At 48.7% G+C, this 12,638-nt stretch overlaps 1 protein-coding gene across 1 annotated transcript in view; it reads right to left on the reverse strand.

Annotated features, from left to right (window-relative positions):
- Positions 1–4,031: 4,031 nt before the first annotated feature.
- Positions 4,032–12,638, reverse strand: part of PLCB2 (phospholipase C beta 2) — a 33,821-nt gene continuing 25,214 nt past the window's right edge. The window contains exons 20-32 of the mRNA XM_054634330.2: positions 12,225–12,389; positions 11,165–11,264; positions 10,799–10,903; positions 9,774–9,859; positions 9,585–9,681; positions 9,359–9,412; positions 8,619–8,829; positions 8,251–8,422; positions 7,233–7,309; positions 5,539–5,634; positions 5,198–5,255; positions 4,528–4,614; positions 4,032–4,306 (exon numbers count right to left, since the gene is read on the reverse strand). Of these exons, the coding sequence (XP_054490305.1) occupies positions 4,034–4,306; positions 4,528–4,614; positions 5,198–5,255; positions 5,539–5,634; positions 7,233–7,309; positions 8,251–8,422; positions 8,619–8,829; positions 9,359–9,412; positions 9,585–9,681; positions 9,774–9,859; positions 10,799–10,903; positions 11,165–11,264; positions 12,225–12,389 (1,581 nt within the window). The 3' untranslated portion in view covers positions 4,032–4,033. The remainder of the gene's footprint in view (positions 4,307–4,527; positions 4,615–5,197; positions 5,256–5,538; positions 5,635–7,232; positions 7,310–8,250; positions 8,423–8,618; positions 8,830–9,358; positions 9,413–9,584; positions 9,682–9,773; positions 9,860–10,798; positions 10,904–11,164; positions 11,265–12,224; positions 12,390–12,638) is intronic.

Raw genomic sequence — 12,638 nt, forward strand, 5'->3', positions numbered from 1 at the left:
CAGAGCCTACTCAGTGGGTAATTATGCTCAGAGATGCTGTTTTCTCTGAGTATCTTTCCTTTTCTACAAGGGTACACTCGTGTCTCAGGGTTTGCTGCTGTTCTATGTCATGTTTCCCCTGAATCCTTCCCTTTTATTTTCCTTCCTGTCAGCTTTGCTGGTATAGAGCCTTTTTCCTTGCTGGCATAGCTCTGGCAATCAGCATCCAGGAGGCCTTTGAAGATGGCACATGGTATTTATATGAACAACTTGCTGAATCAAACAGGGAGTCTGTCAGGGCTGTCGCATCCCAATTGCACTGGTTTATCTATAATGGTGCCTGTCTCCCTCCAACAGGCCTCTGATGTTGGATGCAGCAGCTTATTATCCCATTTCTTTTGGAACCGAACAAATCTTTGTGTAGAGGCCCCTGTTTTTTAACCAGTGGCAACAGAAGGACCCTGGTTCAAATGAGGTTCCTGAATTTGACATTGTTCAGTTTGGTTTGAGACAAGTGCCACCCTTCCCTGCAGACTGGGGAGAGCTGCTGGCTATGCCCTGACCAGGTTATAAATGGGATAACAAGTAATAATCTAGATAATCTTGGGGAATCTTGACATGTGAGATATATGTGGGGCAGTGAGAGTATCTCTAAAATGCAATAGATACTGTGCAGCAGCTCCTTCTCTGAGTGCCTTAGGCACATCAGCAGTACCTTTGCCACGGAGGTAAAAAGGACTGGGGTCATTTAGGTACAGTGTCTCCTGTTTGTGTCCCTTGCTGGGGTTGGAGTCCTCCTCTGCTTTAGACATCCCCATTATCTAATTTTTAATTATCTAGTACAAAGGTTGGCCTTACTTAAATATTTTGGGCGCAGGATGAGATCTAAAATATGCCATTTAAAAGATGAAAATTTGGAAAGGATCAGAGATTGTACCTGAATCTGCTGCTGTTCAGTATCTTACTAGATGTTATTGTCTCAATTGCCATTGAACTGGAGTTCTGTGTGTAATGACAGGCCTGATGAGAGGCCTGTCTGAGCAAAATAGCACATTGCCCTGTGCTTGGCAGGTAAGTGAATACACAGGCAGGGCTGCACAGGAAGGAATCCTCAAGGATATCTCAATCCCGTGGGAAGAAATAGTGCTGGAAAATCAGATGGCCTCTCCCCTCTGGAGTCTGTGAGTAACCAAACCATTGTGTGACTGAATTGTGCTGCTGGAGGGATGGTTGGGTTCAAGATGTGCTCGGGAACCCTTGCAGTAACATTTGGTTTAGTGCCTTTATTTATTATGCTTTATTATTTATTTGTTTGTCCATTTCCCATCTTGCAGAACTTTCCCCCATTTTGTGCAGACAGACAGGGAGGTGTTGGAGGCACCGCGGCACATGGGCTCAGAGGCACCCTGGGGAGAAAGGGGGTGATGCAGAGTATGGTCTGTGCTTCATGGGAGCCCTGGCTTTGCTTTTAGTGATGCTTCTGTGTGCATGCTGAAAAGTACATTTAGAAGGTGTTTTTTAGCACTGAGGTGAAATCTGTGTGAAAGATTACAGCTGTTTTTCATGAAATTTGGCATTAACCCCTGTGCTAGTGTTGGGTTCCATAACAGAAGGGTTGCAGTGCAGAAACTGTGAGAAGGTTGTAAGGGCACAAGTTGTTATGGTGGGTTTCCTTGCTCAGGTTTCAAACATCAGTGGTCATTAATGCTACGAATTCTACATGCTAAAGTTCCCTGTGTCATAGTCCAGCTCAGCTCTGGTCAATTTTGAAATGCCCATGCCTCAAGGAGCCCCCTGCAGAGCATTTTGCTTCAGTGCCATGTCAGGCCTTGCTTTGGCCTCTGGGTTTGTGCTGTTCAGAGCTGTGGGGGCACTGATGCTCTGCATGGGGAAGGGACAGAGGAGCTCAGCTTGAGGAGGGCAGAGCAATGGGTTCTGCTGGCTCTCAGATGGCTCCTGGGGGAGCAGTTGAAGCTAGGCAGGAATTAGAGGTCTCCAGGCTGGAAAGTGAAGCTGTTTGAGAATTGTGGCAGGATGGAGGGAAGGAGACTGTAGTGGTGCTGTCCAGTGTCACAGCTTGTGCTGGTGCTGTTGGTAGGAGCAGCCTGTGAGATTGAACCTGGCCAGCCTGACTTGGAGTGTTTATTCTGTCATGTGCTGTGTGAAGGGACAGAGCATGTCCTGCCTGCCACTGTCCCTGTGCAACGGAATCTTTAGGGTGTGGCCCAGGAGGAAGGAAAACTCCTGCAAATCCTGGCCCTGCTGCTGTGTCCTGGCTTTCCACGCGTCTCTCTCTGACTCAGGTTTATTCTGCAGGATTCATTTCCAGAGAGGCTTTGAGGGGAAGAAAACAGCCCTGGAACTTTGGCAGTGTGTGGAAAAGAGGCCACCCTGTGCCCATGTTCTGGTCTAACACTGGTTTCTGGGTTCCCTCTGGGAAGAGATGAGACAAATTTTCCTTTAAAATAACCTCTAAAAAGCTCCTCTGGAGGGGTTTGAGTGGTCAAAGCTGGTGACACACTGGTGTAGAATGCGGGGCACAGTGCTCCTGTACTCAGCTTTGGAACTGCCAGTGCCGCCTCTCTGGATTTAAGGTAAAATCTCCAACTGCTCCCTGGCTGCAGCTGGACCTTGCTGAGATGTTTGTTCTCTGATGAGGAAGGGCCTCAAATACCACAGGGACAGAGAGAGGTGGACAGACAACCACACAGGAATGCGGACACACAGACTCACAGATACGTGCACACAGACAGACATGGAACAGAGATACACACCCACATGGGCACACAGGGACACACACACATGGACACAGCCACACAGGCCCAGACACTGTGACATTGACATGAATAGACAGGTGTGAGACACGGGGACATGGACAGACACACAGAAGACAGACGCAAAGATTGACACACATACCTGGCTACAGAGACACAGACATGCAGACACACACACAGGCTTGCAGACATGGACGGACAGACAGACAGACATGGACACAGAGAGATGCATGGATACAATGACAGACATGAACATACACTCAGGCACAGAGAAATACACAGGGACACAGCTGGATAGATGGACACAGACAGACATGTGGACACACACACAGTCCCACACTGAGACATGGATCACACACACACACGTGGACATACAGACACAAATGGACAGACACCAGACACACAAACATGGACACATGCATACCTAGACACGTAGACACACACATGAACACAGGGACATGGTTACAGCTACACAGACACCTGGACACAGACATGGAGATGGACACACACACACACACACTAACTGCAGCTAAGTAACAAGTGACCCCGTTGTTTAAGAACTGCTATGTTTTAATTTTTTAGAAAATAAATAGCTCAGAAATGTACAATCCATAATTCCAGTACTCTGGTGACACCACAGGGGAGAGGTGGACTCTTGTTGGGTGTTCAGACTAGGTGTGGAACATGCTGTCTCATACCTGCTTGACCTGGGGTTTGGTTTGTTTTATAGCAGCATTTGTAATTGTTTATTAATGCAGCTTCAGATGTAACTGTTCTCCTGTAGGACACACAGCATGGTGTGGTTTGCTGTGACTGAGCCCACTTCCCACCCCTATCCCCACCTGTGGTGTCTCTTTGTATCAGTGTTTAGGTTTGTTTATTGCTGTTTCATTGAACCGTGTGGAAGATGTTAGGAGGAGTTGGACTGATGTGAAGAGATGCATGTGAAGAATGATGAGGGAACTGTCTCTAAGAACTGTTCTGAATGCAAAGTAAATATTCCTGTAGCTGCTGCTGTGATGCCAACAGGGAGTTGGTCTGCAGGCACAGGCCCTTTCCCACTGCTGAAATACCTCAGAGCTCAGGCTGGGGAACACAGAAGGTGCAGTACTCTGAAGGGTGAGCTCTTCAGACTGCTTCCAGATATCTGGAATAATGTGGTACATTCCTGAAGGATTTCAGGAGCTCCCCAGAATGGAAAGGGATGGCAATAGTTTGTGAAGCTGGTTGTTACTTCACCATATAACTTCTTGCAATGAACAGTAAGGAAGGGCCTCATCTCAGAATATGCTCTCTTCTATCTCCACATCCATTGCAGCTCCCGAGGGCTCAGTCATTGCCAGTGTAAGCCTGGACACCTCTGCCACTGGGATATTTGCTTCCAGTTGATCTGTAGAGCCTTGTTCTCCCTCAGGAATGCTCTGACCTGCTTCCTTCCCAGTCTGTGGCTCTCCTGGAAAGCTGGTTTTGGTGTAGTTCTTCACCATCTCCTGAACCTCCATGTTCAGAGCTCTCAACTTCTCCTCATATTCTACCCGTACTTGCTGCTGGAGCTGTAAATGGAGAATCAGGTCATTCCCACACACTGCAGTCAAGCAGAGAGAGCAGGAGCTCTGGGATGAGCTGTTGGTCCTTCTGGGGTCTGTGTGGGTTCTCTCATCCACTTTCTCACCCCCTGGGAATGGGTGGGCTGAGAGCGGCCATCAAGACTGATTCTCTGGGGTTTGGACTTCTTGTGCCAAGAAACAGCCCTGACCCTAAACATTATTCTTACCTGGTTTTCTCTCTCCTTGATGGACTGAAGATTTGCTGCCTGCTTCTCCTCCAGTTTCTGCTGCAACCTGCCAGTCTTCTCTGTCATCTTTAAAAAGAATAAATTATTCCCCCTCAAGTTCCAGTTTTATAAGCAAGGGCTTTGGATGTCCCAGGCTCAGCCTAGCAGGGTGTGGGCCAGGAGCAGCAGCCTGGATTTAGGGACACCACGACAGCCTGGCAGGTTGAGTGCACATGGGCATGTGGGACACAGGGACAGGGATGCAGACATACAGGGGGATACACAGAGATACATGGATACACACACTTGCATAAGGACAGACACCTGGACACACACAGGGATACCTGTACTCACACACAGACAATCAGGCACAGCTACACATGGACAGACACACAGGTGGACACAGACACAGCTGGACACATGGCCACTCAGACACACATACATGGGGACAAATGGACTCAAATGCTAACACTCACAGACAGACATGGACTGGCACTGGGTCTTCAAAGGGCAGAGCAGCTGGGGTCTTTGAGGTGTCTTTCCTCCCACCGGGCTTTCCCATTGTTCCCGAGTCGTGGGTTACAAATGCCCTGGACACTGAGTTCCCCTGGCCACCCCCTCCCCTGCAGAACCCAGAGCTGCTGGGGCAGCCTGACCCCCCTGAACTCACCCGTTTGACTGTCTGCACCACTTCCTGAATGTGGGAATTGTTAATTTCTTTCTTCAACCTTTAAAGAAAATTATAAAACCCTGTAAAATCCAGCTCTTCTCCTTCCATAAAGCACAGTTGTCAGGATTGATCAGTTCTATAGTGATCAACAGGTGTGTTACATCCCCACCCTGTCCTACCACAGAGAGAAGCTGCTGTACTTCTACAAAGGACAAATAAAACACCACTCAGAGTTGGCTGAGCCATAAGGCAAATAACTGGATGCAAAATTCTACTTTCTCATCTTCCAAGTCAGCAGGACACCCTGCATGGGCAGAGCCCAGGAACATCCACTCCCCCACCTCTCCTGAGCAGCCTTGTCACTGGTATTCCTCAGCATGGCCTGGACCCGCTCCACTCTCTTTGCCTCCATCCGCTTCTTAATGTCTTTAATGTTGCTGTGGAGAGAAGAGAGGAGATACAGCCTGGTTACCAGCCCCAGACAGCAGAGCAGTCCTCCATCCACAGCCCTCTGGAATGTTCCACTGTCCAGAAACACCAAATGTGGGAGACTGTGCAGCAGGAGGCCTGGAGTCTCCAAGGATATTTTAAGTCCTGAGTCAGGATATGTCCTGGCCCAGCAGTGGAGGCAGCACATGCTAAAGGCAAGTGTAAGAAAGAACAAATGTACAGGAAATTTTCCCTCCTCCACCTTCCCAGTTTCCAGTCTATCCTCCAGTATCTATGCAGGTATCATGTTCCATGATGTCACTTGTACTTTAGAGTTTACCTTCCCTTTTGGATTTCACCGCTCTTTGCTGTGAGAGAAATAGCACTTAATTTACACACAATGTGACAGACACACCTGAGACATTCACTGGATGTCCCATCCTTCTTTCCACTGAGAAACAGTGAGCAATCACTTCCCTCTTCCAGACCATTCATGATTTACACATTCCTGTCACATTCCCTCAAACATCTGTTCTCCTAGCTGTCCCATTTAATTCCTTTTTGTGCACAAATTCCTCCCCAGTGCTGGCTGTTCTTCTTGTCCTTTCAAAGACTTTATTTGTTTGAGATGGCACACTGAGAAGGGGACAGCTCTATGCAGATGGATCCAGTGGCACAAGGCTGACGCAATTTTTTTTTTGTTTCCTTGTACAATTCCCAAAATCCTGTTTGCCACTTTGGCCACTGCAGAGCTGGGAATGAAGAACATCCATGGCAGCTGAAGATCTCTTACCTGGGTGCCAAAACCAGTGCACTGATGGGCTGTGGCCAGGGTTTTCCATTCACATCATTGTATATTTATTCCTGCTGAACTGCCATTTCACTGCCTGTTGCTGCAGATCTTGAAATCTTTCTGGAGCTTCTCCCAGCCAGGGAGATGTGACTGTACTAATGACATCCCACTGTCAGCAAACCATTACCTGGCTACTCACCTGTTTCCTTAGACTTGCCTGAATATGCTGAATAGCTGAGTAAAGAGACTCTGACTTGGTACAGGACACAAAAAGAGTCAGTTTTATATGAATTTGCAACTAAAGACTGAGACAGCATTTAATGGGAAGTAGGAATGAGTGAGGATTCCAGCTTCAGGACAAAGTTCTTGTAAGAACAAATGGATACATGGCTGGCTAGAAACTGGTCAATTGATTCTGCTAGTTTGTTTAAATACTGGAGCCAAGATGCTCAATTCACTTAGAAGATAGAGCAGATCCCTGGAAGGGATTAATGTGAGGTCTTGACTGTAAGAGACAGAGGTGGCAGCCAGGGACCAGCAGTGTATTTCCTATCCTTCCCTGTCAGTGGCTCCAGGCTGCTCACAGCAGATGGAACACTGTATCCTGCTTGGTGCCTCATGGCAGGAACACTCTTCTGGGGATCACAAGAGGCATCTTCTCCCATACCACTGTGTGAGATTCCCTGTCACACCCCCTGCCTCAATTTCTCACCATCCTCCCTCCCTGGCTGCAGAGAAGAGCTGTGAGATCCAGCAGAAAGTGCTGCCTGGAGCAGAACCTGGCATTGTTTGTGATTCCACTGCCATATTTACCTTTCTGATGTGTCCCTCAGCACCCGCAGCTCAGCTGCCTGCTTCTCCCTGGCCAGCTCCAGGATCCTGGCAACTTGCTGTTTAAGGGATGAACACAAGACCAAAAGGGAACAAAGCAGGATGAGACACTGCACCTCATCTGTATCCACTTGCACCCAAGCCAGCTGTACACCTCCCTGCACTGAATTCCAGGAGCAACAAATTCTGAAACCCCGAGGCTCAGTGCAAACACTGGCACAGGAGTGAGCTCAGCTGTACATGCAGGCCCCACTGTGCCAGTGGGCTGCACTTGTGAGACAGGAAGGTTTCATCCCTGGCTCCTCTCCCAGGTAAGAAACCTGATTCCCAGGTGAGCCAGTGCCCAAGTGTTACACAGCTTGCAAGAGGCCTGTCAAGCCTAAGTTGCACCAGGGAACTGAAGATTTAAGATATATCAGTGCAAATTCCTTCAGAAAACACTAATGGGAAAATGCCTCCCGAGCCTGGAATTGCTCCCCTTTCATCGGAACAGATAGCATATGCTGGATTTACCATCACCACCATCCCATGGCCTGCACTCTGTCCCCAGGCACCACTGTGGCTCCTTCTGGCTTTGGCTGAGCTCAGCCTGCAGGACTCCCCTCACCTGGACTCTGACTTCCACCAAGTCAAACAGCAGAACATACTCTGATGGTGCCACTGGTGAGCCCTCAGCCCACCCCCACATCACCCCAGCTCCTGGGCTCCCGGAGAGGTAGCACCTGGCAAGGTGTGAAACCACTAAACACCACATTAACTCCATGCTAAGGCATCAGAAGAGCTGGAGCACATGGAGCATGATGTTCTCCAGGGCAATGCTACTCTTGTTTTAAAAAATAGCAGACATATAATAAGCTTCACGTCTTCATTCTCAGTTACCTGGTATGTGCATGTGTCAGGTATGTTCTGGGCCCACATTCCCAAGCTCAGTTTAATGAGTAACTTGGGATTTTTGGGGCTGTCCCAGGACACGTTTTCAGGTGACACTCGCAGCCCTCACCTCGGTAGCGTGCTGCTCTTTCTTCCTTAGGATGCGATTGTGGTGCTCCTCCCCAAGGTGGATGAGGTCCCTCTCCAGCCTCTCCCTCAGCTCCACGAGCCAGTGGCAATCGATGCTCTCTGCTGCTCTGACAGGATTTGCACTGGTACCAGCATCACTTGGGGTCACGCTCCTGCAGAACAGGAACAGGGGCCATGCTGCTTCTTGCCACACCAATACAATCCCAACCTTCCTACCCACCCTCAGTGAGAGCAACCCAGGGACATGCACATGCCTGCACTGCTCCATCTTCCTGCAGAGAAGGGAAGGCCATGTTTCCCTGGGGATCCTTGTTTTGGTTTGGGAAGGTGACCCCAGACTGCGGTTACCTCTTCTTCTGCGTTTTCCTTGTGCGTACTGTCCTTTTCTTGCCCCCAGGGCAGGCCAGCTCCGAAAAGAGCACGGAGTATTTCTGCAGCAGCTCCTCCCTCTGTTTGCTTCCCTTCCACTCCAGCTCCCTCAGCTCCTTCTCCTGCCTCTTCAGCAGCTTCAGGAAGCGCTTCTTCTGCTGCAGCTCAGCAAGGGTGATTGTCTCAGGCTCTGAAACACAAAATAAAAAGGCTGAACAGTGCCAGCTCCTTCCCAAGGCTTGGAGTGGGGAAACTGGAGCATACAGCTCCAATACAAGTGCCTGGATTATGACATCCAAACCAGAGCCCCCTCTGCTCCACACCTTGGGATGCCTCTCCCCAGGTACATATTCTGTCCTGGCAAACCCTTTTCTTTAGGAATAACTTCTAAGAAAGCAATGTACATAACAGTAATTTGCCAATATATCCTGAGTGAAACAGGTTTCCTCTTGTGCCTTCAGTTCAGTTTTGAGGCACAATTAGGCCTCGTGTTTGAAGGAATTGGCATCACACTGCATTCAGGTACCCAGAAGCAGGTGAACAACATGTTGCACAGGGAGTGTAGCTGTGCTGAAGGAAACCTGTCCTGGATCCCCAAGATTTCTGGGATTTATCTTTAGTGCTGGCTACACCAAGAAGGGTTGGGACAAGTCTTTTTAATGTGGAAATATAAGATGACAGGCAGGGCCTCAGCCCAGGTGACCAGCATGAGGAGTTACCTGCCATCTGCATTACTTCCAACATGGCTTCATCCTTGGCGAACACTGCTGCTCCTGAAATCCCAAAAGAAGTTCCTGTTAATGTCCCATCTTGGATGTCCAGGTTGGAAATGGACAGAGGAGAGCTCACCAGAACACAGCCCGTGTGAAGGATGTTGGTGTCAGTACAGAAGAATTAATTAAACTGCCAAGATGCTTAAATGCTTGGAAACTCTTGGAAACTTACCTGTGGACCTGTTAGAGAGAGGAATGCTGGGTTTCCTAGTGGAGCCTGTCACCCCATTAGTCTCAGCAGTTGAGAGGTTTGTCTGTGTGCCAGGCTTCTAAAACAAAGATCAGAGGTAAATGAAAACTCCATCATTTCAAGCTGAATCCATGCAAGGTGCTCTAGAGAACAGAACCTGGAAAAACTCACCTCCCCTGAGGTATCCTTGAGCTTCATCAAGCGTTTGTCCTGCAGGTTGAAGAACTTGATGGGGTTGGAGAGGGCAATAGTGAGATCTGGAAACAGAGAGCAGGGCTTGGCTTGGATAGCAAACAACTCATGGACTCGTTTCCCTGCCCAGTGCAGGACACTGTGAAGAAGGAATAGTTTGTGTTCTCTTCTTGTAACCAAAGTCTCCCTGACAGCACAAGGGAGGGAGGAAGGGAACCTCCTTCCCCTCAATTCCAGTCCAAGGCCATGGCTCACAACTGATGTTCAGGGTAGCTCTGTGAAGTGATTTTGGGAACGCTGCTCCCAAAAGCCAGGGCCAGGTTAAGGTTTTTCCCACCTGCACAGCTGCTTACTCCAATTCCAGCCCAACATTGTATAAACCTCATCTTTTTAATAAAAATGTGATAAATCAAGTTTCTCAGGATTTCCCCAGTGAATAAGGTTCATTTGTATGAACACAGAGGGGGAGAGAGCAAACATGAAAAGTATTCACAAGAGCTCCTGTGGCTGATGCTGTTGCACTCTGGTTTGGTCATGACAGTTCATCCCTCTGGTGAGGCTGCTGTCACATCCAGCTCTGACCCTTCTCAAAGGAAGGTCCCCATTTCTCAGTACCAGCAAGAACCTCCCTTCTCTTCCAATAGGGAAGAGCATCACTCCTAAAACCTCCCTAAAGCCCCTGATCTCTGCAACCCCTGAGAGATGTCACCTATTCCCTCAAGGAAACCTCTCCCTGCCTCTGAACAAGGGTAGGGCTGAGCCATTCCACACTGGAGCCTGCTCCACCTGCACTGCACCTCAGGTGGGAACCAGGCACAGCTGGAAGCCTCCACGCTCTTCCCAAGGCAGCAAGGCTGTGACAGGATGCTGGCATGCACTCAAGTCCCACCCTGACAAGGAATTGAGGGTGCAGCAGGAAAGCACTTCCCATGCTGGAAAAATACTTCTGAATCAGAGTTTGGAAGAGGCCAGAAGCACTCCCCCCACATTCCAGCACTCCCTACCTGCCCAAGCATCTGGCACGTAGTCCTTGATCTCCAGGAACACGAAGAGGGCGGGCATGGTGAGCGGCATGTTGCTCTCGCTGCGCAGGCACACGTGGTGGTAGCCTGGGGCACAGAGGGGAGGGAGTGGAGCTGGTGGCATCCTGTCCCTCCCTGTCTGCTCCAGCAGCCCAAGGCTCCTCTATACAGGAGGAGCCTGTATATCATGGGATAAAGCCAAAGCTGTAACAAGATGGATTTCAGGGTTCCTCTGCCTATGAGCATGGAGATTAAGGAGCAAAGTATGCAGCTGCTTATACAGTCTTTATGGCTCCCACTGGACAGGTCTGAAGGGCACAAAAGCTGAAGAAATTTCCACTGATTTACCTGGGTGCATTGCGATGATGGGAATGATACGCTGGCCAATGAACTTTCCTCCTTCTTCCCAAGCCACAATTTTGAGAGACGCCAACTCAGGCATCATGATCTAAGGGAAAAGCAGAGTAAGGCACCAGTGTCCTCACCTCACTCCTGATAGCAGCATCCTCCTTCCAACCTAACAATTCCATCTCTTCCAGGATGGCATTGCCATTCTGGAAATTGTAATCCTTGTAATTTAAGGACACAGTTTATCATAGACATCATAGCTGAATGCCCAGAAACTCCACCAAACAGTCTTCTCAGCCTGCCCAGGGTCACAGGTTACCTAAAGACAAAAACAGGCCAACAAACCCTCCAAACCACTGCTTCCAGGAAGAAATCACTGGAATGAACTGGAAGGATAATTTAGCAAACATGGGAACATTGTTAATAAAGGCTTTTGACTCCCTCCTTCCCTGTATTCTTGCGCCATAAAATGAATTCAAAATTATTCTGGCAGGAGTGAAGCCTCAGAGTGTTTCTGAAAGGAAGATATTTTAGCCAAGTAGGCTGAAAATATCTGTATCTTCATACTGTGCCTGACAGATGAATTGTATAATGTATACTTGACTTATCTTTCCTGTGCCCTGCATCTGGATTGGTGATCTCTGAATTCCTGGGGAGAGACAGGGCAGCTTTCCATGTTCTGGCACAACTGAAAACTGGTCCCATTACTGCTCCAGCTTGGCTGTTTCTCATTGACAGTTAAACCACAGAAATTCAGTTCCTTTCTGATGCTGGAAGTTTTCCAAACTGATTGGTCTGAAGAGGGCATCATAGAGGGGAGACTTTGGATGCCTGTTATCTCCAGAACCATTCCCAGCTACCCCTTGTCTGTTCTGGGAAATTCTGATGCAGAGTCATTTTGGATATTGTTGTTTGGATGTTACCTGAGAGTGTCCAAAGCCAGGCCTGAGGTCTCCAGAGGGGAGTCCCTTCTGCTGGCACTGACCTCTGCCAAGGCAGTGCTCATGGCCATCAGGAGCTTTAAGGATTCTCTGCCTAAATTACTATCAAATGTTCTCACCTTTTCAAAAACAAAAGCCTCCTCCTTCCACACAGGGTTAATGGAGTTGGCTGTGGAGGTCAGTTTGGTTCTGTGTTTGCGTTTGGCATCCCTTGGCAGCCCAAGGAGCTCCACTTCCACGTAGGTCTTCACGCTGCGGTCTGAGAGGAACTGACCAGAGAGTACCTATGAACAACACAAACCAAGTTAGCAACTGCTGGGAAGAATAAAACGGAGGGACCCCCCCATTCCTTCACCCTAAAGTCACTCTCCCACTCCAAAACAGCTTTTCTGCTCCAGCTCTTCTTTTACCTTCACCACTATTTCTTGCTTCAGCACTTCCTCTCTCCCTACCAGCACAGCCTTGGCTCCCTCTGCACGGCAGATGCTCATTTTCCATTTTCATGTGATTATGATTAATTTAAAATAGTGGCA

Source organism: Agelaius phoeniceus, chromosome 6, assembly GCF_051311805.1.
Source record: "Agelaius phoeniceus isolate bAgePho1 chromosome 6, bAgePho1.hap1, whole genome shotgun sequence".
In the NCBI taxonomy this organism is placed as follows: domain Eukaryota; kingdom Metazoa; phylum Chordata; class Aves; order Passeriformes; family Icteridae; genus Agelaius; species Agelaius phoeniceus.